Source organism: Ranitomeya imitator, chromosome 8 (genome assembly GCF_032444005.1).
Source record: "Ranitomeya imitator isolate aRanImi1 chromosome 8, aRanImi1.pri, whole genome shotgun sequence".
NCBI classification, from domain to species: domain Eukaryota; kingdom Metazoa; phylum Chordata; class Amphibia; order Anura; family Dendrobatidae; genus Ranitomeya; species Ranitomeya imitator.
In genome coordinates, this window is record NC_091289.1 from 199,901,106 (window position 1) to 199,927,361 (window position 26,256).

The following is a 26,256-nucleotide window of genomic DNA, read 5'->3' on the forward strand; positions in this document are numbered from 1 at the left end:
AAATATAAGAAAAATGTGGATTTTTCTGGAGTAAGACATTGGATTGCAGATATCAAGGTGTCATGTTTTTCAGCTTCCTATGACCTGCCGCCCCCATAGACGGCTCCGGAGGACGATCACTGACACATTCCCTTTAAGCGACTGGAGCAAATCTGTTTGTCCTCACGACTGTTCCAATCTCTTCCCAACAGGACACACAGTTCACTGGTCCCCGTTTTCCTTCCGTACTTTGTCCTGCCCCCGATTGTTGGCTGTGATAGACGATGAATGATCGGAGAGAATCTAGGGCGATGTGGGCGAACAACACGTCACAGGAGCAATGGCTGCCGACCGGCTCAGTTCTAGACGTCTGGGGCACAAGCAGCTGCCGCACGTAACGGCTCAGGAACGCTGCAACATGTGGATGAAGGTGTCCATAGAGGTTATGTGGGATTATGGCTCTGAGAGTCGGCCTTCCCTTCTAACGAGGCCACCACGAGAAATACAGAGATTCGCTCAGGAACGCCCAATAGAAATGTCTGATCACAACCCAGAATTGTAAAGAATCAAACAAAAGACAAAAGGAAACATTGTTGTGGATGCAAATATTTATTGAAAATTTCAGAGTTTAGGACGAAGAACTATACAGTTGGTTAGAAAGTGCGATTGGCTTGATTGGCGCTGACATTACAGCTCATTCTTTAGTTTCTAGGTATCAACAAGAAGGGTCATCGACATTAAGCCGCACACTTCAGGGACTCGCAGGAGCAGGAGGTGTGCGCTTCTACTTGCTCTGTGTAGTCTTCGGGTCTGTCAATCAGCGATTCCTCCTCTGCCAGATCTGTGGGGAAAACAGAAAGATATAATCGTGAGTCCATGTATCAACCATACAGAGCAGGGGCAGACGACCATCTGTGCCCCCAGGGCCCAGCGCGTAGGGGGCAGCTACCACCATGTCTATTAGACCGCATGTGAGTGTAAGGGCCGATGTCATCTGCAGGCGTAATGGGGGGCATGATGTCCAGCTAATGGGGAGCCGGGTCATACACTGCTGCAGTCACTTGCTGCACGTTCCTTCCCATAAACAAGAGCGAATAGATAAAACCACTTACCGGCAGTTGTGCAGTGGAAGCCGACAGAGACGGGGGTGGTGGCTGATGGGGTACAACCTTTGGCGCAGCGCAGGACGGGGTGGATAGAGTAACATTTGCTTTCCTCCCTTTCTGGTTTCTCAGTCTTCACCAAAGAGCGATGAAGTTTGCAGACTGTAAAATATAGAGATTATTATTTCCCTCGCTACGCCCTGGGTCTAAGGTAAACCTTACTATTATGGTAACGTGAGTAACCAGGTCACTGCCTCCTAGACAGTCAGCACACTCCTCCTCTGCTGCTGTCAGAACTCCATCACTCTACTGGTCACTCGGCTCTGTCCCTGCACATTACAGGATGTTATGCGGTGGTCACCTACATCAGGCCTGCTACGTATCACCCACCTCCGCTGCAGGCTTCTTCAGCCAGGATCCAAGAATGGCCAAAGCTTTCTTCATCCTTTGCTACTGATCCGTCAGGCATCTTGAATTCCTGTTCTGTCTCATCATCATGGTGGCCGCAGATTCCACAGGTCTTGCCTTTCATCCATAGAGCTGTGCGAAGCTGCAAAAGAAAAGGGAGATATTACTGGGATATCTGATAATATGGGGGTCTGCAACGCCTCTAGGTAACCAACCCTCCGCAGCTAACACGTGGCCATTGCAAGAATTAATGATGCAAAATTGTGGCCTCAATCCAATGTTAGTGCATTCAATGGTCCACTAATCAGATAAGATTCATGTGATCCACTAATAGGATGAGATCCATGTGATCCACTAGTCGGATGAGCTCCATGAGATCTACTCATTGGATGAGCTCCATGTGATCCACTTATTGGATGAACTCTGTGTGATCCACTTATCGGATGGGCTCCATGTGATCCACTTATCGGATGGGCTCCATGTGATCTACTCATTGGATGAGTCCTGTCTACACGGGTGGTTGAGGACACCGCAGATGACGGAGTCACTAGACGTTCCAGGTGGCTCCATTACCTCACTTGACTTTCCGTCGTAGAGCAGCTCATCGATACCAAACTCTGGGGCAGAAAGGACAATTCTTCCGTCTCTCTCTTCAATTCTCACTGATGGTTCTGGAAGAATAACATAGTGTCAGTGTCAGGTCTCTGGTGGCGTTCAGCGCGCGCTGCGGTGCTCAGGGGATGTCGTTTATACACGGTATGGCGGTAATATTTGAGCACTTTATGGTAATACTGTTCACATTCTACATGGAGGTATGATTTCTGCATTATACGATGGTAATCTTTGTATGTTCTCTTTCCTCCTCACTTCCTTTCCCCTTTTTCAGCTTTCATCGATCTCCCCGTGCTGTTTTGCTCCCTTGTTTGCTCTCAGTCTCACTCACCCTGGCTGGGTTGATACGGGAGTCTGTCCCGGGAAATGTCAATGTTGTTCACCTTCACCCTGGGCTCTCCGGATCGGCTGTCCATCATAATTTCACTAGAAAACAGAAGAAAATGTAAAGAAAAGTTCTTGATGCTGCAAAGCCACAAAATGTGTCCAATAGAAGAGAACGGGAGCTGAGGCAATCACACGGCTGCTCCCATCCACTTCTCCCAATATCGCGGTCGTCACTGATGTCCGGCCTTTGGCTGGGAGTTGTAGTCCCACTCTGACCGGTCATACCTGTGATATCATGTCATAGCTGCGATCTGCCTTTCAATCAACATTCACTAAGACATGACACAATGTAACAATGTGACACAATGCAACAATGTAACACAACATCTTAGTGCAGTATTACGGCCACTCACAACTCTCCCAGCTTAACGCTCAGATCTTTGTGGTCGGGGTTCTCCTTGGATTTCTTGGCCATGATCAGGAACTTATTTTCCTCGGTGCAGTCCTGAGCGAGGACGTGGTAGCAGTGCCCGGGCATTGTGTAGTTGTAGTTCACATCGTTGAATGTCTGTATCATGTTGTTGGACAGCGAGCAGCGTCCTAGAGGAGGACATTTTAGGGTTTTATAATATATTTCACGTTTAACAACATAATCTCAAAATAATGTGTAACTGGAACCTTCCAGCGTCGACCCGTGGGCCAAAAAGTCCAAAGATCGCAACCATCTCCAGGTGAGGCCAATGGGAGCTGAATAGGCAGAGGAAGGACCAAAGATGGACCGGACCCCCAGAGCACCAGCAGGTCCTCCAGCAGGTCCTCCAGCAGGTCCTCCAGCAGGCCCACAATGAGAAAAAGGCCCAAAGGCCCAGAAGAAGACAATGGAGGAGACTTCGGGAGGTCACACTGACCACTAGGGTCTGCGCCTCTGGATTAATTACAAATAACTTCAGGATTTTATTGAGGTCCTATATGGCGGGCGGACCCCTGAACACACCCTGTGGCCCCCATCTGACGCTGGGTAGGATATATGTGCTCAGAATGTAGGGTCCAAAACTAAACTCACCTTTTAGTCTGTCTGCTATTGAGTTGTGAGCATCAGCAAAGACATTCCAGGTCGGGATCGGAATGTCTGCGGGACGAGCGTGCCAGGCGGCGGTGAAGGCGGCGGGCAGGTTCAGGGCTTGGTAGTACAGGGTTGCCTGCAATAAGTAAACACAAGCACATTAGCACTAATGGCCGCAGTTTACTAAGCACAGCGCCCCCTTGTTAACAGGCTGTGCCTGGTATTACAGCTCAGCCTCACTACATTGCACCGTCCTTCTCTAGTCGAATCCTAGGATGGGCGAGAATGCTGACAATCCGGCGTGGATGACACATCAGGAGGTTACCTGCGGCACTTGGAAGACGACATTCATGGTCCTGGGGTTGGAGAGGGCCAGGACGAGTTTCGCTTGTTTGGATGGGTTTCTTTGGAGCTTTTCAGCGAATCCTAACATGAGGGCAGCTCCGGGGACGTACCAACTGACCCTGAAAATGGAACCCAAATTCATGACAATTAAACATATGCTTTATACAGATTTTATTTTATTTTTTTGTGGGTGGGGCTTAAAGAATTGGGTGGGGCTTACTTGAAGAGGTGGGGCTTGTTAAAGGGCGTGGCCTAGTGAAGTGGGTGTGGCTTAGCACGCTTGTTCTGCACAGTCCTCCGCACCTTTAGCTGCACCATGTACCTGGCCCGGTGGTGCACGCCTTGGTGGGCTCGAGGTGCCATAAATGTTTCTTTTGCACATTTAGGAACGCTCATTGGGAGGAGCTAGAAGTATTATTTATTCACTTACGCTTGTCCAACGGATTTCAGCTTGGATGGGATTCTTGGCCAGCTAAACTTCAGTCTGAGCGCGGGTTGACTGCCCCAACGTCCGGTTTCGGCCCATGCAGCGATCTTGTACTGTTGACAGTTCTGACCCCATTTCAGTTCGGCCTGGGATATAACAACAGCGTTAGATGATGTGTGGACTATTTGGAGATCTATGGGCATGCGATAAGACGCTTATTACCTGGGCTTCGTGTTGGCTCTCCACCTGAGCGCTGATGCACGCTCTCCAGCGGCTCTCGCCAGTAATGTCCACCACGTAGGCCTGAAGCTTAGGCTTGGATGAGTGATAGTCTTCATAGACGATCAGCTGGTAGCCCTGCTTCTTATGGTCGGCACGGACGGCCTGCAGCGTGGCCACCAGGCTGGGAGACTTGTGTTCTCCGAGGAATCTGCCCTGAAATGAGATCACAGATCGGTTTTACGCTTCCAGAAATTATTCCTCAAACTTCCTTCACTTTGTAAGAAACCAAAAACTTTCCACCACAACAAACATGATGGAGACTGGAGACCGGAGTCATCCGATGAAGGCTGCTCTGTGTTGAACCACAGAAAAAAATACTTCAGGCTAAAAAACTTTAGTTATTTGCATACTTTCCTATTCATATCTGGGGCAAGGGTTAAGGTTTGCTCTAGGGTTAAGTTAGGAATCTGGTTTTCAGTGGTGCTGGGGTTATCAATGGTGCTAAGGTTAAGGATAGGGTTAGGAGTGGTGCTAGGGTCAAGGATAGGGTTAGGAGTGGTGCTAGGGTTAGGGATAGGGTTAGGAGTGGTGCTAGGGTTAAGGATAGGGTTAGGAGTGGTGTTAGGGTTAGGGATAGGGTTAGGAGTGGTGCTAGGGTTAAGGATAGGGTTAGGAGTGGTGCTAGGGTTAGGGATAGGGTTAGGAGTAGTGCTAGGGTTAAGGATAGGGTTAGGAGTGGTGCTAGGGTTAGGGATAGGGTTAGGAGTGGTGCTAGGGTTAAGGATAGGGTTAGGAGTGGTGTTAGGGTTAAGGATAGGGTTAGGAGTGGTGTTAGGGATAGGGTTAGGACTGGTGCTAGGGTTAAGGATAGGGTTAGGAGTGGTGTTAGGGTTAGGGATAGGGTTAGGAGTGGTGTTAGGGTTAAGGATAGGGTTAGGAGTGGTGTTAGGGATAGGGTTAGGACTGGTGCTAGGGTTAAGGATAGGGTTAGGAGTGGTGTTAGGGTTAGGGATAGGGTTAGGAGTGGTGCTAGGGTTAGGGATAGGGTTAGGAGTGGTGCTAGGGTTAGGGATAGGGTTAGGAGTGGTGCTAGGGTTAGGGATAGGGTTAGGAGTGGTGCTAGGGTTAGGGACAGAGTTAGCAGTGGTGCTAGGGTTAGGGATAGGGTTAGGAGTGGTGCTAGGGTTAGGGATAGGGTTAGGAGTGGTGCTAGGGTTAGGGATAGGGTTAGGAGTGGTGCTAGGGTTAGGGATAGAGTTAGCAGTGGTGCTAGGGTTAGGGATAGGGTTAGGAGTGGTGCTAGGGTTAGGGATAGAGTTAGCAGTGGTGCTAGGGTTAGGGATAGGGTTAGGAGTGGTGCTAGGGTTAGGGATAGGGTTAGGAGTGGTGCTAGGGTTAGGGATAGGGTTAGGAGTGGTGCTAGGGTTAGGGATAGAGTTAGCAGTGGTGCTAGGGTTAGGGATAGGGTTAGGAGTGGTGCTAGGGTTAGGGATAGGGTTAGGAGTGGTGCTAGGGTTAGGGATAGGGTTAGGAGTGGTGCTAGGGTTAGGGATAGAGTTAGCAGTGGTGCTAGGGTTAGGGATAGGGTTAGGAGTGGTGCTAGGGTTAGGGATAGAGTTAGCAGTGGTGCTAGGGTTAGGGATAGGGTTAGGAGTGGTGCTAGGGTTAGGGATAGGGTTAGGAGTGGTGCTAGGGTTAGGGATAGGGTTAGGAGTGGTGCTAGGGTTAGGGATAGGGTTAGGAGTGGTGCTAGAGTGAGGGATAGGGTTAGAGGTAAGAAGAAATTGTAACAAGAAATATAACATTAGAGAACCTTTTAGTTTAAAGTTTTATGTTTGATTTCAGCAAAAAAAAAAACAATAACATAAAATAAGATGATGAAAGGGCAAGGTATGCTCACTGCACCACTACTCCCATCATACTTACTCTTGTCTGGGGTCTTCCTGCAGATTCGCTGCTGCTGCTGCTACTGCTGCTGCTGGAACTAGAGCTGGATGTGGACTGTGAGGCGCGGATACGGCCGGACATGGTCCTGACGCGCTGAGATAAAGGAGAATGAGATGCAATCACAATGGTGACGTTTGCTCCGGGAAGGAGGCATGCAATAAATACGGGGCCCCTAGTTACACTGTGACAATACACATGTGGATGGATTCCAGCATCCTGGCCTGGAATATTCTACAATCATACAGACACAATGCAAAAATACTATTCCACTGTGTATTTTCCACAATTTATCTAATACCACACGACTCAGATTATAGGTTCTACTTATCGAAAATCACAGGTAACATGATGCACTAGTCCAGAGTCACGTACCTCTTCATTTGGTCTCTTAAATCGTAGTTCAAAGATTTCCCGATCATCCTGGAAAATCAACCGAGCACAGTGTAAATGAGCTGCAGGGGTCACACAGGCTTGGGGCTTTTTTTTGCATTTAAAAGTAATGAATAGGATCAATAAATTGGATCTCCTTCCAGACGCAGCGCCTCCGCTGTCCGTGGCTGGTATTGCAGCTTAGCCATATTCATTTCATAGTATATGAGCTGCAATGTCAGACTCCGGTCTATGGGGCGCTGTTTCTGGAGAACAAATCCTTTTTTTGGAATCCTGAACAATTCATTTAAACATTTTGGCATTTAGTTGGACATGACGGTGATGGTACCTCACGTGCACCACTGACGTAGTGGCGGGATTTTTGCTGCCTGTGTTTCTCTTGCTGATGGGCCGGCTGCTGCTGTTTCTTATCCTTTTGTTGTTGGCTTGAGCTGCTGCTGGAGCTGTCGCTCTTGCTGCTGGAGCTGTCACTCTTGCTGCTGGAGCTGTCGCTGCTGGAGCTGTCGCTCTTGCTGCTGTGTTTATGGCCATCTTTCGTCTTGCTGCTGTCACTGCTGCTGCTGCTGCTGCTGCTGCTGCTGCTGCTGTCGCTCTTGCTGCTGCTGCTGCTACTGCTCTGCTTGGTGTTGTGCTTATGACCTTTCTGTGGCTCGTCTTCCCATGAGCGATGTCCATGTGGCTTGTGCTGGTTGCTGGTTGCATGCCCGTGCTTACGCTTTGCCTCATCGTCTTCTTCACGTACTGGTTTCCTGGCTTTGCGTGCACGCAAGGTCTGATTTGCGGCCTATAACATCAAGTCATAAAAGGTCAGATGCCACTTCCATAGAGAAGGAACGAGACGTCCACGATACTCGATGCAAGTCACTCACCAAAGTCTCGTCAATGCCAAGGATGGTCCTCAGCCTCTTGTGGACTTCAGATTCCTCAAGATGTTCACCTTTCTCTTCCAGGTCGGCCAGAGCAATTATTTTGGAGGCAGCCTTGGACCCGGTAGTGATTTCCAGCAGAAGCTTTTCGATGGCTAAGTCCTTCTGAGCTGGAAGAGGAGAACGAATGGCGGTTACTCCACCTGGAAGCTCCAGATCAGAGATCAGAAAAGTTACAGAAACACTTGGGGAATCGTACCTGGCTTCACCGAGAGTTTAGCTTCATGTTCTCCCACGATTTGGTAAAACCTGGTATGTTTGCGTCCTGCGGCGCTACGGGCCTTGTGCTGGGCACAGATGTGGATGTTGATTTTAGGAACTTTAATGCAGAGGTGGAACATGTTAGCTGGCGTGTACTGGTGCTGTCCGGTCTCTCCGGGGTAAGCGAACTTCTTGGCAGTGATTTCAGAAGATCCCTCCTGAAAAGACACAAAACACTTATTTCTATAGAATATCTTTACTTGCTATTTTTGGATGTTTAATTTCATATAAATAACCCAAAAAGTTATTTTTTTTCCTTGAATGTTTGGCCAAATTGTTTTTTCCTTCCGCAGTAACGGTTCCCCGACCGTCTCCATTTCTGGCCCCATAGGTTACATCCTCATTTCCTCTCTACTTGGCGTTCGTGCACATTTACCATCATGCTGGTGCCTTCTGCTGAAGCCTTTTCAGACTTTTCGAAATGTTTCTGCAGAATGTCGGGTTCGGCTCCTTTCGGGACAATTGGTGTCTTCTTTGCTGCTTCTATCTCTCCCACATTTCTGGACACAGCAAACACCTGAGTCCTGGGGATGGAAAGAATAAACTATTACTTTATGTCATCTTTTCCTGTATACTGGTCTTTAGTACCAGTTATGCATCAATGGTTGTCCAGTGTAGAAAACCCAAGATATGAATCATGGAAGTGAATCCTAAGAGAAGTGAGAGGGTTAACTGCTCAGGGGCTTCGTCATTGCTGTGAATGGGCGCCCGGCTCGCTGTGTGAGCCCTGGGGGTAAATGGATCCCTTACTTACAGGTGATTGCTGGGGGACACTTTGTAATCTGTAGATCACCAAAAACTTCTAACAAATATGGATTAGTAAAAGCAAAAGTTTTAGGGAGTTTAATGGATGACTAAGAGGTTTTCCACATTCACGACCCTCAATTTTAAGCCAAAGCTGAGCGCATCGTTGCTGTGGAGGACCTGGCACATCCGGGCATTTTTTGGACTGTTTTGTTTTCAGTGAGTACTCTGTAGTACTTCATTTCCCCTGCGGAGGAGCTGTGGAGAAGTTACACACTTGCTGGTGGGTTTTCCCGCAGGATGCAGCTGATCACTCGGTGTATGGGATAGACGCTTGGTTGGAGGGCACCAGATTGGACATCCCCTCCACTAATTCATTCGATTCATTCCCTGCCCCCTTCCAGCTTACATTGTAGCACTCAAGTCGCTGGCGCTCACTGTCCTCAGCAATGACAACGGTTACTATGTCCCTGATGCACGCTCTGGACATTACCTTACAGTCACCAGGTCATTTTCTTGCAGGATTGGTTGCGTTTCGATCTTGATGTTCTTATCTTTAGGATTGAACTTTATGGAGCTCTTCAGTGGAGTGACGGCCTGGATCTTGGCCTGGAATTCGATTCCGGATTGTACGAGCGGTGTGTTCACTCCCATGCTTGCCACTGTGAGCACTGAAATGCTGGAAATACCGTAGACGAGGATTAGTTGTATCAAGATACGACGTGTAATTTGCATATATTAAATAAGGATACTAATGTGTAAAGTTCTAGAAAGTTCCATCAAACCTGTAAAAACCTAGAAAAATGTAATTATGATATCTGTGTATACTAACCTGGGGGTTACATCAGCCCGGAGTTGGATATTGGATTGCAAAAGTTGAGCGACGCTCAGGTCACTGGATGGTGATGGATTTGCTTTCATGTCAACTGAAACATAGAATGCAATATTGTTTCAGGATCAAATGAAGTTCTATGGCAGAACTATTGATCATCATAGGAGAAATATAAAACATCAATGAAACCCAATGGCAGAATCCACCATTGTGCAGCCCGGTAATTCCCAGACGGGGGTCTCCTTAGAATTCAGGAGTTTATTGGAAACTGGTCAGAAGTTTCCCAGAAGAAAACAAGATGAAGAGCTGCCGACTTACAGAAGGAACTAACTCTGCCTTGTCTAGAAAACTTTTGAGGATACCATGGATGGTTAGGAATATGAATATTTGTGTTATTGACCATATTATGCCTAATCATCCATATGATGCTGAAATGACCAAAACTAGACTTTATCCAAGATCCCAGAAAATCCAATTTTACATGAAGCAAAACAAGGAAAAAGAAGATGATGACGAGCGCCAAGATGAAAAATATGCAATCTTACAAGTAAAAACTCAAAGAGAAAAAGTTGCATTCTGGAGAAACACTATTCATTGAGTCACCAGTTGTCCAGCCGGATTTGATGGCCCTAAGTAGCTGGATTTGGGGACTGACTATTCCTAAAAATGTCAATTCTCTTACGGTTAACAGCAGCGTTGCCGACAGCAGCAGAGTATACACTCAGCTCCAGAGGAAGACCCATGGAAGTAGGTACGATGTGTCTGACTTCAGCCAGCAGAATGGGATGAGCCCACTGTGCTACAAGTCCATCGAGAAGTTTCTGGATCATTTTCTTAATCATGGGATGACGGGAAGTGGGCTCTGTCAGTATCTGGAAACATTGAGGATAAATAATAAAAATCACTCCTGAAATATGGTAAATGTTATATGAATCTTTTGTAAGACCACAAACAATCGTACCCTGAAAACGCTTTGGATGGTTTCCTTGGTGGCATCATTGTAGAAGACTTCTTGCCCCAACACCTTAACATTTGCAGAAATCAAAGGCACCTCGGATGGGAGACTTCTAAATCCGGTCAACTTAAAAACAAACACAAGCAAAATGTTAGGAAGTCCTTCATCTGCCGCATGTGACAGCCCTGAACCAAGACTAAGCTGCAACACTCACACTTTTGATGATCTTAACGATGTTCTTCTGCATGGAGTACTGATCGAATGCGATGTTCTGCTTCCTAAGGACTTCCTGGAGGCCTTCAGCCCGTACAGCGAGCTGGAACGAGGAGCAGATTACACGTAACGGTCGTTAGCATTTAATAGACGAATTTATAGATATCGGGGAACAGGTGTTGATTCTTTTTAAGGTACCTCAATGATATCTGTAGTTGCACCGGACACGTATCCGCGGAGTTTGAAGATGACGACAGCTGGCATCGTAGTGGTAGGACTGTTCATAATGAGGACGTTGGCAGTAGCTCCAGACATCAGAGGGTCTAAGAAATAAAATAAATCATTGTCACAATATATTGGCCACCAGATTTGACCATGCAAATGGCAGATAGTGAACTTGAGAAATACAATGTGTCAAGACAGTGAAACCTCCGGCACCCCAAAGTTGGGTTACAATAGTCTACAGGTGTGAAGTAGGACGCTCCTAGGGAGACGTAGCTATAGGATCACAGACGGCGCTGGAGGTTGGGAGGATATTATAACTGGCACTTCCCAGGTTTGGGGCCATAACACACTTTGCTTTAGGGCCCCGGGGCTTTACTTTCTACACCATTTTACATTTCCTTGGCTTCATTTTAGTTACTTACAATTGAAAGTGTCGAAGTTGATGACTTTGCTGTAGCGCATGCTCAGTTTGTCAAGCACGGGGCTTAGGATCTTGATGGCGACGTTGCAAGCACCATTCCTATAAGTCAGTTGATGAATATATTAGCACCACTCTGGATGGACACACAGGCTCTGTAATGGGTCACGGTAAGACAGACGCACTTACAGCTCATAGTATTCCGGCACTGTGGCTTTGGTCAAAGACTTCATGTAAGAGTAGGCAAAACTGGCCAACTGCAGGTTGACTTTAGCCTCTTTCTGTATGATTAGAGCCATGGTGGTCACAGCAGCTGCAGGTGGTCTAGTTTCCAGGAGAACTGCAACAGCCATCATGCGGACCTCAGTGTGAACGCGACGATTCATCAGGAGGCTGAGCAGAATTTCCTGAACCTATGTAGAAGGGATGTGGTCATGAGGGGTTGTCATGTATGATAGGGCCTATACATCAGACGGACCCTAGCTAGAGACACTTACTCTCTTGGGGTCATCCTTGGCTATGTTCCTGAGGGACATCACTGCATCAACCTGAACTTTAATTGGCAGCTGGAAGGCACTAGAGGAAAATCCTGGCAGGAATTTCAGGATGCGCTTGATGCACGCAACTTGTCCAGTGTTACCCAAAGCCTTCAGAGCAAGGATGATCTCTTCGGGGCGAGCCTTGTTGGCAGCTTCAGCAGCAAAATCGTGAAGGGGCTGAAATGAATTAGATCTTTAGTAAGAAAGCAACAAATCTGACGTCTTTAATCTTCTAATGTGAACTAGGTTTAATAATGATCGCTCATTGATTGGTCGCGTCAGTCGGGCTGGTTGGGTTGGTTTGGGGTTTACAGATCATTTGCTCATATATTACATCGAGCTCTCAGGTTTAAGAGAGATTTGTAACATATTTCTCTGACAATCAACGAAATAACGTGATGAGTGACTCACCTGAAGAGCGGACTCTGGGCAGGCTTCCATGTTGGAGCAGTATTTGTTGACCAGAGTACCATAAGACAACATGGCTGCCTTGAGCAACATTGGGGAATTCTGGACTCGGGAATCTTGTATCAGATCCTAAACAAACAATAAGACAATATATGAGATTGAGAACTTTAAAAATCCAACTTTTTAAGTGAGTATTTCAATAATCCTTATCTTGGGCCTTCGCTGCCATACCAGACACAACAGACGAGAAATGTTTTCGGAAGGAGGTACTGTGTTTTTGCAAATAATAGTAATGCTGATGTATTATGAAGAAATCTGTCCACAGAAAAGGAGGATAAAAGACTCACAGCTGCAATCTGGAGAGCGCTCTGGCTGGCCCGTGTGTGATGCATGGCAAGAGTGATAGACATGGCGGCCTCCTGGATGCTCTGGTTTGGAATATTGCGCTTCACGACCTTCAGAGACTCGGTGGAACCGATGAGAGGGATCGCTTTAATCAACCATTGTCTGAAAACACAAACGGAAAATGGAGCTAAAGATAGTATGCAGCACAAATTTGCCCTAAAGGGCATATTCATAGGTCGTTAGATAATCGCAGGCCCCCAGTCCTCACCTGTATAGAGGTCGGTCAGAATACTGCTTGAAGATGGCCTGGATGCTATCTGGGTCTGTGTCACGCAGGAGCTGGATCAACTGTAGGAATTTAGCAGGGGCCTCTGCCTGTACCTCCTGCTGGTTGTTCTGTACCAGGCGTTGAAGAGTGTCCGAGATCTGCAAGAAGGATGTCAAATATTGCTGTACTTAGTTCAGATATATGTAATCAACTATGTGTTCAAGATGTCCTATGGTAAAAGACCTGGTGGTGATGTCTGAAAATAGCTATGTGATATCCATGGCTCTGACTTCTGAGATCACCCATGGCTCTAAGTTCTTGGTTCACCCACGGGTCTAAGTTCTCGGTTTACCCATGGCTCGAAGTTCTCAGCTCTCTCATGGCTGGAAGTTCTCAACTCACCCATGGATCTAAGTTCTCAACTCACCCATGGCTCTAAGTTCTCAGCTCACCCATGGCTCTAAGTTCTCAGCTCACCCATGGATCTAAGTTCTTGGTTCACCCATGGATCTAAGTTCTCATCTCTTCCATGGTTCAAAGTTCTCTGCTCACCCATGGCTCTAAGTTCTTGGTTCACCCATGGCTCTAAGTTCTCGGTTCACCCATGGCTCAAAGTTCTCAGCTCACCCATGGCCCAAAGTTCTCGGTTCACCCATGGCTCTAAGTTCTCATCTCTTCTATGGCTCTATGTTCTCAGCTCACCCATGGCTCAAAGTTCTCAATTCACCCGTGGCTCTAAGTTCTCAGCTCACCCATGGCTCTAAGTTATCAGTTTATTCATGGATATAAGTTTTTGGTTCACCTATGGTGTTAAGTTTATATGTCACCCATGACTGAGGTCTTACTTCATCAATGACTCTAGGCTCTAGTGCTACCCCCGACTCAATGTTCTAGCCTCAACCTTAGTGCTATGTTTAACTAGCAAATCTCGATTCCCAGCCTTACCAGTCTGTATCTTACCTGAGACTCTATGTTCTTGCCCTTCAACAAGTGAAGTGGCATCTGGAAAACCTCAGAGCCGAAACGGTATGTCAACCCTCCGCGGTTTTCAAGTTGCACACGTGGCTCGCTCACCCGGCTGGATTTGATCTCTTTCAAGGTGAGGATTTGTCTGGAAAAAAAGAGAGATATATTTAATCATTCTGCACAAAGCAGATCTTGGGGTTAGACAAATGGCTCATTGCGTAGGTTTTCAGCCAAGGAGTATGGATGAGTACAACATCTCTCCCTGCTGAGGTTCTTGGTCATAAATCTTGATGTTTTTTGCAGTGGAGTTATTTGAATATGTCACCTAGTGTGATGGTATTGCTGGTCCATGTTATTAACACAAGATAATATAAGGGACTTGTCATAGACTCTACCTGACTTCTGTGTAAGCAGATCCATAAAGTTCATAGAATGGAGAGTACTGGTAGACTTCCTTGGCCTTCGCTTCCTCTATGACGGCTCCTTGTGCCTTGTTCCTAATTCTGTAGGTGCAGGTCAGCATGCCACGCAAGTTCTTGGATTTCTAAAGAGAAATTAGGAATTAATAAATATCTAGAAAGTCCACTCGCATTAATGTCCACATGAGCCGACACTTACCTGCTGGCACGCTCGGCACGTCTCCAGGAAAGTCATTCCGATTCTCTTCACTGCACGATTCTCACACTTTTCAAGGTCCCGTGATTTGATGACAATGATGGAATTGGACTTCTTGTCATCGTCTTGGATCAGATATCTTGTTGGACACTTTCCAGAGATACAATCCTGTGTGGAAAAAAAAAGCAAAAATTAGGTGACAAATGCTGTGGAGGATACATAGGTTGCAATTATGGAGCTGGATAGTTCTGGTGCTTAGTTGGCTATATGCCTGATGCTGGACGTTCTTGATCAGTGCCCGCACCATGATGTTACGCTGTTTGTCAGTCCATTTCAGATAGGCTTGATGCCTGGTTTTGGGTTGAGGCTCCACAGGCAGCAGTGACCCCCTATCTGGCCCCCTATCTGACCACCGTGTATCAGAGGTGGGCCATGCATGTGTGCTTCCCCCCGCTCAAGTATTTGGATGTTAGAGAGATGGACAAGCCATTGCCTTCTTAGAAGTATGAGAGGTTGGTCGCCTCTATTTTTGACATGAGGGCGTAGGACTCCAAGGTAGAGATGGCCCCTGGTCATGTGCATTCCCTGTAATCTGCCCCCAGTTTATTTGCTTCACCCATGGGTCCGTCTGCCCAGCTAATACCAACCTTCCTACTTGGCAAATAAGGGGACATTTATTCTATGGTCTGAGGGTCCTGTACTCATGAGACAGCTGTGACCAGGCAGTGTTCAGCCAGACTTATGTCCCCCAACTCCTCCATGCACGTGAACGATTGGTTTGGATGAGTGATCATGTGTATCAATGGGGAGAGGGGAGAAAGACCCTGACTCCTCTTGTAATCTGGCATTTATAACGCCAAGATGAAAGGCCGAACGTTAGAGAAGGGGAAAGTTTCTGTCTATTTCCAGAGGTGACCACTGAATTATGCTGCCAGTTACGTCATATAAATGAAGAAAAAGTATTAGAAAATATCAAAACTGGTGCAAAAAACGCCAAAGAAACAATTTACAAGCTGCTGAAATGTTTCTAGACACGGGAAGACGAGTAAAGAAGGCGCCGTACAAACCTCGTCCAATTGGTAAACGTTCTGGGACTTTCTGACGTGGACTTGCAGCAGATTGACGAGTCCTCGGATGATGTTGACCACTGTGATTGAGGTGCCCTCGGCGGCAAACACATCACCAACCCGCCCATCGTGGTACTCAAACTTAAAGGGATGTTTGAACTGTTCTGCGATGGCTTGGCTCAGTTTAGTAGAACGAGTGAATGGATCTCTTGGCCATAGACCGTGATATTCCTTGATGTCAAGTTTTTGGACCTGTGAAGAAATACAAGAGTTCATTCAAAAGGATTTTCAACGACTAATCTGTTGTTTTTTTCTCCCTCCTTGTACAAGAAACATCAATAGATTGTGTATAAGAAGCCAAGGAAGGAATTTCCTCTAACGATTGGCCTGCAATGTACTTAATAAGGCAGGTAAGGTCTGTGTGATGGGGACACTGCTCTGGTTCACTATGACCTGAGTCTATACATCAGGGAATGATGATGGCTGACATGTCTGTAGTGTATAACTCCATGTATCAGAACTATAGAAGCCATCTGTGCTCACAGCTGCCATTTAATATGTATTCTATGTGGCGGTATTCGCACACATGTCAGCAATAGTCTTTAGTTATGACTGGATGTATTTTAGATGAAAGATATTTTATTACAAGGAGAACCTGTCATGTGCCATAAATATGTTTTTTTTTAACCTGGTCTGAATGCCGCTCTTCTCCTGAATCCGGCAATGTTTTTCTTTTATTCCTGTGCCTCTGGGTTCCTGACATATGGCCCTGTCTTTATTGTATGTAAATCTATTTTCTTCAGCTAAGTGGGCGTGGTCCTGAATAGGACTCGCACAGAGAAGGGGTCATGGCCACACCCACTCAGCTACAATGACTAGATTTATATGCTGGGAATAGGAAGCCATAGCTCAGGAATGGAGAGGCGTAGGAAAGAAAAAAGAACACCGCCGGATTCAGGAGAACAGCGGCATTCACCCCAGGTACAAGGAATACAACTATAGATGTAAGTGACAGGTAACTATGGAGCTAAATTAATCAAAAAGAGGCAAAATGTTGTAGGCTTGGCACGTAGTCTCGATTACTATGACCACAACTAAGGTCCCTTTCTCCATCATTACCCTCAGGATGAACGTTCTTTGGGCAAATCCACTGATTTCAGCATCAAAGTTCAACTTGAGTCCAGCCTTTGACAGGCCGTTATCCGGCAGGCCGCTCACGATTATTCCTTCATAGTTGTACAGGTACGTCTTGGTTGGGTTTAAAAGTTGTTCTAGAAATACACAACAGAAAAAAAGACACGAAACCATGAGTTCATTACAATTATTGGGGAGCAGCCATATTTAAAGGGAACATCTGGTTTGGAAAAATGATTTTTGCATCCTCTATAAGAACAGTTAAAGGGGTTGTCTCAAGCCTTTAAATGGGTCAAAGTGCAAAGTGCTTGTAAAAACAAGGAAGCTTGCAACATTTCTCTTTTCATAAGAACCGACGGATTTGTAATTCTATCATTTTCTACTCGTTGCTTAGTTTCCGGCCACCTCTGCAGTCAGATCTGACGCTGGCTGTAGTCCTGGATTTTGGCAGCCTCTGTGCCCCTGTGCTTGTCTGATGCTGCAGAGGGACAGTTGCTCCTGTTTGTAGCATGACAACGCACAGTTTGGGCCAGACCGCTGGTGAAAGTTGTCAATCATCAGGAACGCACCGCTGCCGTCAATCCGGAAGCCGGGAGGCAGAGGAGCGGTGCGCTCCTGAAGAAAGAAGATGAGACCACACCTTTACTAGAGTGGAAGCCCTCCTCTGTGATCGGTATTAATTAGGGCTCCCTTATATTATATTCATACATGACATCGTACAAGGGTTGTGAAGGACTTATATATAGCGGGTCCTTATATATGACACCCAATCACTGATCAGCTGTCCTCACCTCCCGCTGGATGTGCGCTGTGTAGTGGCCGTTCTCGGTACTGCAGCTCAGATCACATTCACTTCAATAGGAGTTGAGCTGCAGTACCGGGGGCAGCCACTATAGGGAGCTGTGCTGTCCTGTCTGTGTACACTATGTCGCTGCACTCATGAGTCGGGGTGCCAGATGTCAGACCACCTCTGATCTCATAATGATGATCTATTTTCAGGATAAGCCATCAATAGCTAGGTTGTTATAACTAATGTAATACTTCATATCCCCTGCGGGGGCGCTGCAGCGACTCGGCCCAGTTACTGCTGAGTTCTCGCATAGATCAGAGCTGATCACCGGTGGTCCCGGCAGGAGGCTCTATCTGATCAGCTAAATAATGGCCGCCTATCATTACAGCGCCAGCATGGAGATTCTCACCACAATGTCCGGGCGAGAGGGTGAAATGAGGAATAATTCTCACTGACACACGGAGGATCTAAACATAGTTATTAAGGTTGAAGGAAGTCTATAAGTCCATGTAGTTCAGCCCATAGCCTAACCTAACAAGCCCCAACATGTTGATCCAGAGGAAGGCAAAAAAAAACCATGTGGCAAATACTCACCGTTTTGTGATTTTTCACTACCTGTAAAATGGAGAAACAAATGAAGGAAAATGTGTTAATGGCAAATAATAAGAACACAATATGCGCAGGATTATCGCTGTGTATTTGGCATTGATGTCATATAATTGCTACGTTTATAAAATAAAAATGTTATATCTAAAAAAAAGCAAAAATGTATCAGACGGCTCTGAGCCCGCAGCGGCACTCACCCGCCAGAGCGAGCAGTAGTGCTAGGATGATTCCCCTCATGACGATGGTGAATACCAAACCTCCGGCAGCCCGGGGTATTTATACCCGAATATTGCCGATCGCGTCATCTTGGCAGCGATCACCGCCGGTAAATGATCAACTTTCCCCCGATGATTCCAAGATTCTTTACTGCAATAATTTATAACGATAGAATAAAAACTGCAGAAAACAAAGTCCTGACGGGAGACGGACACTAGAACCCGGCAATGTGCAGAGTGTATAGGAAGATTCATTCTGATATTTTGTACATTTTTAGCCTTATTTTTTGTATTTTGATGGAAAGCTAAAATGGCTGGTTAATGATTGCATCATGCGCGGTCGGGATGACTTTGTTTGCTCTTGGTCATCGTGACTGAATTCATCAGATTTCACCTCGCTGATAAGAACTAGAAAATTATTTTTCTAGAATAGATAAAAAAAAGTTGCAATCAGTTCTTTTGCTTTTTTTTTTTTTTTAAGTTTTTGAAGCAGCCATATTGTATAATGATCACAATGAGAAAACAATGTATCTATCCGTCTGCATGAGAAAGCAATGTATCTATCTGTCTATACAAGAAAACAATGTATCTATCCGTCTGCACGAGAAAACAATGTATCTATCCATCTGCACGAGAAAACAATGTATCTATCTGGCTGCATGAGAAAACAATGTATCTATCCGTCTGCATGAGAAAGCAATGTATCTATCTGTCTATACAAGAAAACAATGTATCTATCCGTCTGCACGAGAAAACAATGTATCTATCCATCTGCACGAGAAAACAATGTATCTATCCGTCTGCATGAGAAAGCAATGTATCTATCCGTCTGCAATGAGAAAGCAATGTATCTATCCGTCTATACAAGAAAACAATGTATCTATCCGTCTATACAAGAAAACAATGTATCTATCCGTCTATACGAGAAAACAATGTATCTATCCGTCTATACGAGAAAACAATGTATCTATCCGTCTATACGAGAAAACAATGTATCTATCCGTCTGCACGAGAAAACAATGTATCTATCTGTCTATACGAGAAAACAATGTATCCATCGTCTACACAAGAAAACAATGTATCTATCCATCTGCACGAGAAAACAATGTATCTATCTGGCTGCATGAGAAAACAATGTATCTATCCGTCTATACGAGAAAACAATGTATCTATCCATCTGCACGAGAAAACAATGTATCTATCTGGCTGCATGAGAAAACAATGTATCTATCCGTCTGCACGAGAAAACAATGTATCTATCCGTCTATACGAGAAAACAATGTATCTATCCGTCTGTACGAGAAAACAATGTATCTATCGTCTACACAAGAAAACAATGTATCTATCCGTCTGCACGAGAAAACAATGTATCTATCCGTCTATACGAGAAAACAATGTATCTATCCGTCTGTACGAGAAAACAATGTATCTATCGTCTACACAAGAAAACAATGTATCTATCCGTCTGCACGAGAAAACAATGTATCTATCCGTCTGCACGAGAAAACAATGTATCTATCCATCTGCACGAGCAAACAATGTATCTATCTGGCTGCATGAGAAAACAATGTATCTATCCGTCTATACGAGAAAACAATGTATCTATCCATCTGCACGAGAAAACAATGTATCTATCTGGCTGCATGAGAAAACAATGTATCTATCCGTCTACACAAGAAAACAATGTATCTATCCGTCTGCACGAGAAAACAATGTATCTATCCATCTGCACGAGAAAACAATGTATCTATCCGTCTGCATGAGAAAACAATGTATCTATCCGTCTATACGAGAAAACAATGTATCTATCTGGCTGCACGAGAAAACAATGTATCTATCCGTCTGCACGAGAAAACAATGTATCTATCCGTCTGCACGCCAATACCTGGAGAATAAAGGCCTCGTCACACTTAGCGACGCTAAAGCGATCCCGACAACGATACGACCTGTCAGGGATCGTTGCTGCGTCGTTATGTGGTCGCTGGTGAGATGTCAAACAGTGAGATCTTCCCAACGACGCAGCAGCGATGCGGCGACCTGTAGCGACCTGTACAACGATGTCGTTGGTCGTTGTGACCCTGTCACATGGCAGCTATTTTGACGATTCAGACCTCGATGAGGGACGTCCTGTGTGACGTTGTAGTCACACAGGCGTGCATTTGCGGTGCCTTTTCCGCGCCCATTCAGTTCCGATTGGTGGTCGCTACTGCGTTCTGATTGGCTGCCTGAGATGAAATGAAAACGTATTTGAGACCCCAAACGATACCTACCGTGCACAAAGTATAGGTGTCTGAAGAACCGTTGAAGAATAGATAAATTGAAGAGGAGTCGCAGGCCGGAGAACTCTACAACGATCTGCAAACCACCACGCGGTCAGGAACAAAGGATGGAAGCGCTACTATGTCGCCTTCTGTTGAATGCATGACCGCCAATCAGAACGCAGTAGCGACCACCAATCGGAGCGGAGGGGTGGGGAAAAGGCAACGCAAATGCACGCCTATGTGTCGGTGTCGGAGTCGTCAACGAGGTCGTTGGTAAGGTGTCAAACACAGCGATGTGTGCTACCCAGCGGGACCTCAACGATCAAAAAAAGGTCCAGGCCATTCCGACACGACCAGCGATCTCACAGCAGGAGCCTGGTCGCTGCTACGTGTCAAACATAGCGAGATCGCTACTGAGGTCGCTGTTGCGTCACAAAACTTGTGACTCAGCAGCGATCTCGCTAGCGACCTCGCTTTGTGTGACGGGGGCTTTAGGGTTTGTGTCCACGTTCAGGATTGCATCAGGATTTGGTCAGGATTTTATGCAGGTAAAATCCTGACCAAATCTGCACCTGAGGTCACTGGCAGGTCACCTGCGTTGTCCTTGTGTTTTTTTCTGCACTGTAAGAACATGCTGCGTTCTTAAAATACGCGCCGCATGTCCGTTTTCACGGGTCTGCCGCATGCGTCTTTTACTGCATAGTGGAGACAGGATTTCATTAAATCTCCTCCACTATGCTGTAACATCTGGATGCTGCGTTTTTTACGCTGTGGCTCAACGCTGCGTAAAAAATGCAGCATTTCCTGAACGTGTGCACATACCCTTATAATCACAGCTAAGGCTGAGCCTCGCACCTCAGGACCAGGGAGGGCTAAAGCAAAAGATGCGCGAGAAAATGGCCGCAGAGTCGCACGTCTTATTCACAGAGATTGTTTTTTTCCTCCAGCTCCATTGCCCCCGGTGTATAACTTCCTGCCCCCCGTTGTATAACCTCCAGCCCCTTGTATAACTTTCGCCCCCCTGTATAACCTGACAGATCGGCCAGTGGTGCGGCCATGACATCTGCCTGGGTCTCCCCCATCACCTGTGAGTGATATTATTGAGAAGTGGAAGGAACCGCAGCAACTCAGCCACAAAGTGGAGACCCCGTAACGTTACAGAGCGGGGGGCCGAGTGCTGAGGAGCCGAAATATCACCACTGCTCAACTGCACAGTCCAGACCCCCTCTGGTATAAACACTGCACACTGAGCTTCATGGCGGAGCAGCTGCACACAGCCGTACATCACCAAGCACAATGCCGAGCGTCGGATGGAGAGGTGTCATGCGGCCACCACTGGACTATCCCATTGTGGCAGGTCAGACGCCCAACCACTGCTTCATTTATTCCCTATCGGGATGTGGAAACAGTGAGGGCAGCACTCAGCCTCCTTATGAATGGCGCACAGATCACACAAGCACCCTGCACCTTGCACACTGCTCCTTGCACACTCCACCCTGCCTGTACACTGCTCCCTGCACACTGCTCCCTGCACCCTGTTCCTTGCACACTACCCCCTGCTCCCTGCACCCTGTTCCTTGCACACTGCTCCCTGCACACTCCACCCTGCTCCCTGTACACTGCACCTTGCACACTGCTCCCTGCACCCTGCACACTACCCCCTGCTCCCTGTTCCTTGCACACTGCCCCCTGCTCCCTGCACCCTGTTCCTTGCACAATAGCTCCTGCTCTCTGTTCCTTGCACACTGCACCCTGTTCCTTGCACACTACCCCCTGCTCTCTGTTCCTTGCACACTGCCCCCTGCACACTACCCCCTGCTCCCTGTTCCTTGCACACTGCACCCTGTTCCTTGCACACTACCCCCTGCTCTCTGTTCCTTGCACACTGCCCCCTGCACACTGCTCCCTGCACCCTGTTCCTTGCACACTACCCCCTGCTCCCTGTTCCTTGCACACTGCACCCTGTTCCTTGCACACTACCCCCTGCTCTCTGTTCCTTGCACACTGCCCCCTGCACACTGCTGCCTGCACCCTGTTCCTTGCACAATACCCCCTGCTTTCTGTTCCTTGCACAATACCCCCTGCTCTCTGTTCCTTGCACACTGCTCCCTGTTCCTTGCACACTACCCCCTGCACACTGCTCCCTGCACACTGCTCCCTGCCGCTGCACCTGAACAGGGGTAGCAGCAGTCGAACCCCAACCAGTCAACAAGTCATCACTTGTCAGGCACATAGGTGATCATCTGCTTTAACGATACAACCCCTTTAATTTTGCATTACACAAACACAATTTCTCTGCTTTTTTTGCATTCAGTGAATTCTACATGCCACATCTCATCATATCATCGCCTTTTCATTGTGGTTTTTACAATTATGTTGGTGATTCATCTTTTCTTCAATCATCACATTTATACTTTCAGGTTTTTTGTGGGATTTTCATGTCCTGTAGAGAAAGCTATAGGAAAAATAGCACAATCCCCTTCCCAAAAAAAGCAACAAAAAACAAAGGGAACATGCAGGAAACGCAATAGACCTGAACCTCCAAACAAAACGAAATAAGTGTCCAGGTGCAGTCTGCTGTATAGCACTGGCATGTCCAGGTGCAGGCTGCTGTATAGCACTGGCATGTCCAGGTGCAGGCTGCTGTATAGCACTGGCATGTCCAGGTGCAGGCTGCTGTATAGCACTGGCATGTCCAGGTGCAGGCTGCTGTATAGCACTGGCATGTCCAGGTGCAGGCTGCTGTATAGCACTGGCATGATCAGGTGCAGGCTGCTGTATAGCACTGGCATGTCCAGGTGCAGGCTGCTGTATAGCACTGGCATGTCCAGGTGCAGGCTGCTGTATAGCACTGGCATGATCAGGTGCAGGCTGCTGTATAGCACTGGCATGTCCAGGTGCAGGCTGCTGTATAGCACTGGCATGTCCAGGTGCAGGCTGCTGTATAGCACTGGCATGTCCAGGTGCAGGCTGCTGTATAGCACTGGCATGTCCAGGTGCAGGCTGCTGTATAGCACTGGCATTGTCAGGTGCAGGCTGCTGTATAGCACTGGCATGTCCAGGTGCAGGCTGCTGTATAGCACTGGCATGTCCAGGTGCAGGCTGCTGTATAGCACTGGCATGTCCAGGTGCAGGCTGCTGTATAGCACTGGCATGATCAGGTGCAGGCTGCTGTATAGCACTGGCATGTCCAGGTGCAGGCTGCTGTATAGCACTGGCATGATCAGGTGCAGGCTGCTGTATAGCACTGGCATGTCCAGGTGCAGGCTGCTGTATAGCACTGGCATGATCAGGTGCAGGCTGCTGTATAGCACTGGCATGTCCAGGTGCAGGCTGCTGTATAGCACTGGCATGATCAGGTGCAGGCTGCTGTATAGCACTGGCATGTCCAGGTGCAGGCTGCTGTATAGCACTGGCATGATCAGGTGCAGGCTGCTGTATAGCACTGGCATGTCCAGGTGCAGGCTGCTGTATAGCACTGGCATGTCCAGGTGCAGTCTGCTGTATAGCACTGGCATGTCCAGGTGCAGGCTGCTGTATAGCACTGGCATGTCCAGGTGCAGGCTGCTGTATAGCACTGGCATGTCCAGGTGCAGGCTGCTGTATAGCACTGGCATGTCCAGGTGCAGGCTGCTGTATAGCACTGGCATGTCCAGGTGCAGGCTGCTGTATAGCACTGGCATGTCCAGGTGCAGGCTGCTGTATAGCACTGGCATGATCAGGTGCAGGCTGCTGTATAGCACTGGCATGTCCAGGTGCAGGCTGCTGTATAGCACTGGCATGTCCAGGTGCAGGCTGCTGTATAGCACTGGCATGTCCAGGTGCAGGCTGCTGTATAGCACTGGCATGTCCAGGTGCAGGCTGCTGTATAGCACTGGCATGTCCAGGTGCAGGCTGCTGTATAGCACTGGCATGTCCAGGTGCAGGCTGCTGTATAGCACTGGCATGTCCAGGTGCAGGCTGCTGTATAGCACTGGCATAAAGAGATGCAGCAGAGCCGGGAGTGTGCGGAGGGGCGTGCAAACATCGGATGTATGAAGCTGCAGTCCCAGAGTTTGCTGCATCTGAACTTTCCTAATCTCTGCCCAAACAAAGAAGAGGGCGAGGGTGCAGACAGACACGGGTGTCCGGGAATCCTTCAGAGATTTGGGGCATTTCCAGACTGTCCGCTCTCGGTTCACACTCTCTACATAGGATTAATAAATCAGCTCCAGAGTTTGTGACACTGTTTTTAGTTCATTATTGACTTTTATGCCGCAGAGAATTTTTGGTTAAAAAAAAAAAGATAAATAACAGAAAAATGTAATGTAAATAGAAAACGCATTAATTTTCACATACATTTTTTTTACATTTCTTTAATGTGTAAATTCTCTGCGTAGTGTTCATCCATTATGGTAACTGATCCAGGGGGAAATATACCATCGGCTGCACAGGGGCCCAAGAGACCCCAAATCAGGGGAAATTGTGCATTATAAGCCCTATGGGACTGTAGGGCCCAGATGTTGTTCTTGCACCGCGGCCTCTGTCTGTGTCCTCAGCCGATCAATCTCCTTATCACAAGTTCTATATGTCAGGGTGGCCCTGTCCCCAGCGACTGGGTTTGTCACGGCGTATGTGTGCACCATACACAAGATATTGGATGGATAAAATTCTCCCCCATCGAACATATTCCCCCCAGAGCTCCTATAGAATCCAAAGCCTCAACAGGAGGAGATTTCTGGAAATATAAACTCAACAAGGACTGAATGAAACATCAGAAGTGTTTCTATAGTATTGTATAATGTCTTTAATAAATAGAGCACAACACGCTTAAAAAGCCTAAAAAAATTCACAAATTAGGTTTTCACTAATTTTATTTACAACATGTATGTTACTATATGTATATATAATCTATCGTAACAAATAAAATCACAATTTATTATTATTTTTTATTTTTTAGGGTCAAATAAGCAGAATAGTTCAGAGGTCTGTGCCCCGAGGTCTGTGCCCCGAGGTCCCTTCACAAAGAGAAGTGAATGTTAAATCGTAACAGATTTTCTATTTTCCTTCCTTTTTAATTTTATTTTTATCTGCAGACAAATCATACATTTTAATGTCATATATTTTTAGGCTAATAAATTGTATTTTAATTATTGTTATACAGATTTGTTACAAATTTATGATTGTATTTTAAATGTAACTGCTCCGTTCAGGGCGTCGGGTGTGTTTGACGCCCATTTTTTCTATGTCCAGCCCACCCTATGTATGTAATATTGGCTATGTACCTGAGGAAGTGGAAATATCCACAAAACGCGTAAAGGATGCAACTCTTCTGAACTCTGTGGTTCCCTTGCTTGATTCTGGAGGAGTGAGGAACGGTCAGCATCTTGAATATCCTATCCATAACTTTTATCATAAGCATTAGGGCTTGTTTCCACATGCGAGAAACACATCCGTGTCTCGCATGTGGAAACGAAGTTCTGGCGCCGGCACTCCGGAGCAGAGCGTGTGACCGCATAGCAACACATGGAGCCGCACGCTCCACTCCGGAGTGCCGGCGCCAGAACTTCGTTTCCACATGCGAGACACGGACGTGTTTCTCGCATGTGGAAACAAGCCCTTAGTAGCATTGTCATTGTATACTGTCTCTCTTAGGCTACTTTCAC

At 46.8% G+C, this 26,256-nt stretch overlaps 1 protein-coding gene across 1 annotated transcript; it reads right to left on the bottom strand.

Moving 5' to 3' along the window:
* Positions 1–584: 584 nt before the first annotated feature.
* Positions 585–18,381, bottom strand: LOC138648151 (vitellogenin-A2-like). Its single transcript, XM_069737655.1, has 35 exons — positions 18,333–18,381; positions 18,124–18,144; positions 16,725–16,876; positions 15,606–15,857; positions 14,542–14,706; positions 14,319–14,467; positions 13,918–14,068; positions 12,958–13,115; positions 12,692–12,851; positions 12,348–12,473; positions 11,895–12,113; positions 11,587–11,810; positions 11,402–11,499; positions 10,953–11,077; positions 10,756–10,857; positions 10,548–10,667; positions 10,269–10,458; positions 9,587–9,680; positions 9,248–9,433; positions 8,387–8,534; positions 7,949–8,168; positions 7,693–7,859; positions 7,152–7,607; positions 6,806–6,853; positions 6,413–6,526; positions 4,487–4,699; positions 4,268–4,410; positions 3,818–3,956; positions 3,493–3,628; positions 2,843–3,029; positions 2,434–2,528; positions 2,064–2,161; positions 1,473–1,632; positions 1,086–1,244; positions 585–826 (listed from the first exon to the last, which is right to left on the bottom strand). Exons 1-35 carry the CDS (start codon positions 18,370–18,372, stop codon positions 717–719), a joined length of 5,325 nt encoding a protein of 1,774 aa, XP_069593756.1. The 5' UTR covers positions 18,373–18,381; the 3' UTR covers positions 585–716.
* Between the last annotated feature and the right edge of the window lie 7,875 nt (positions 18,382–26,256).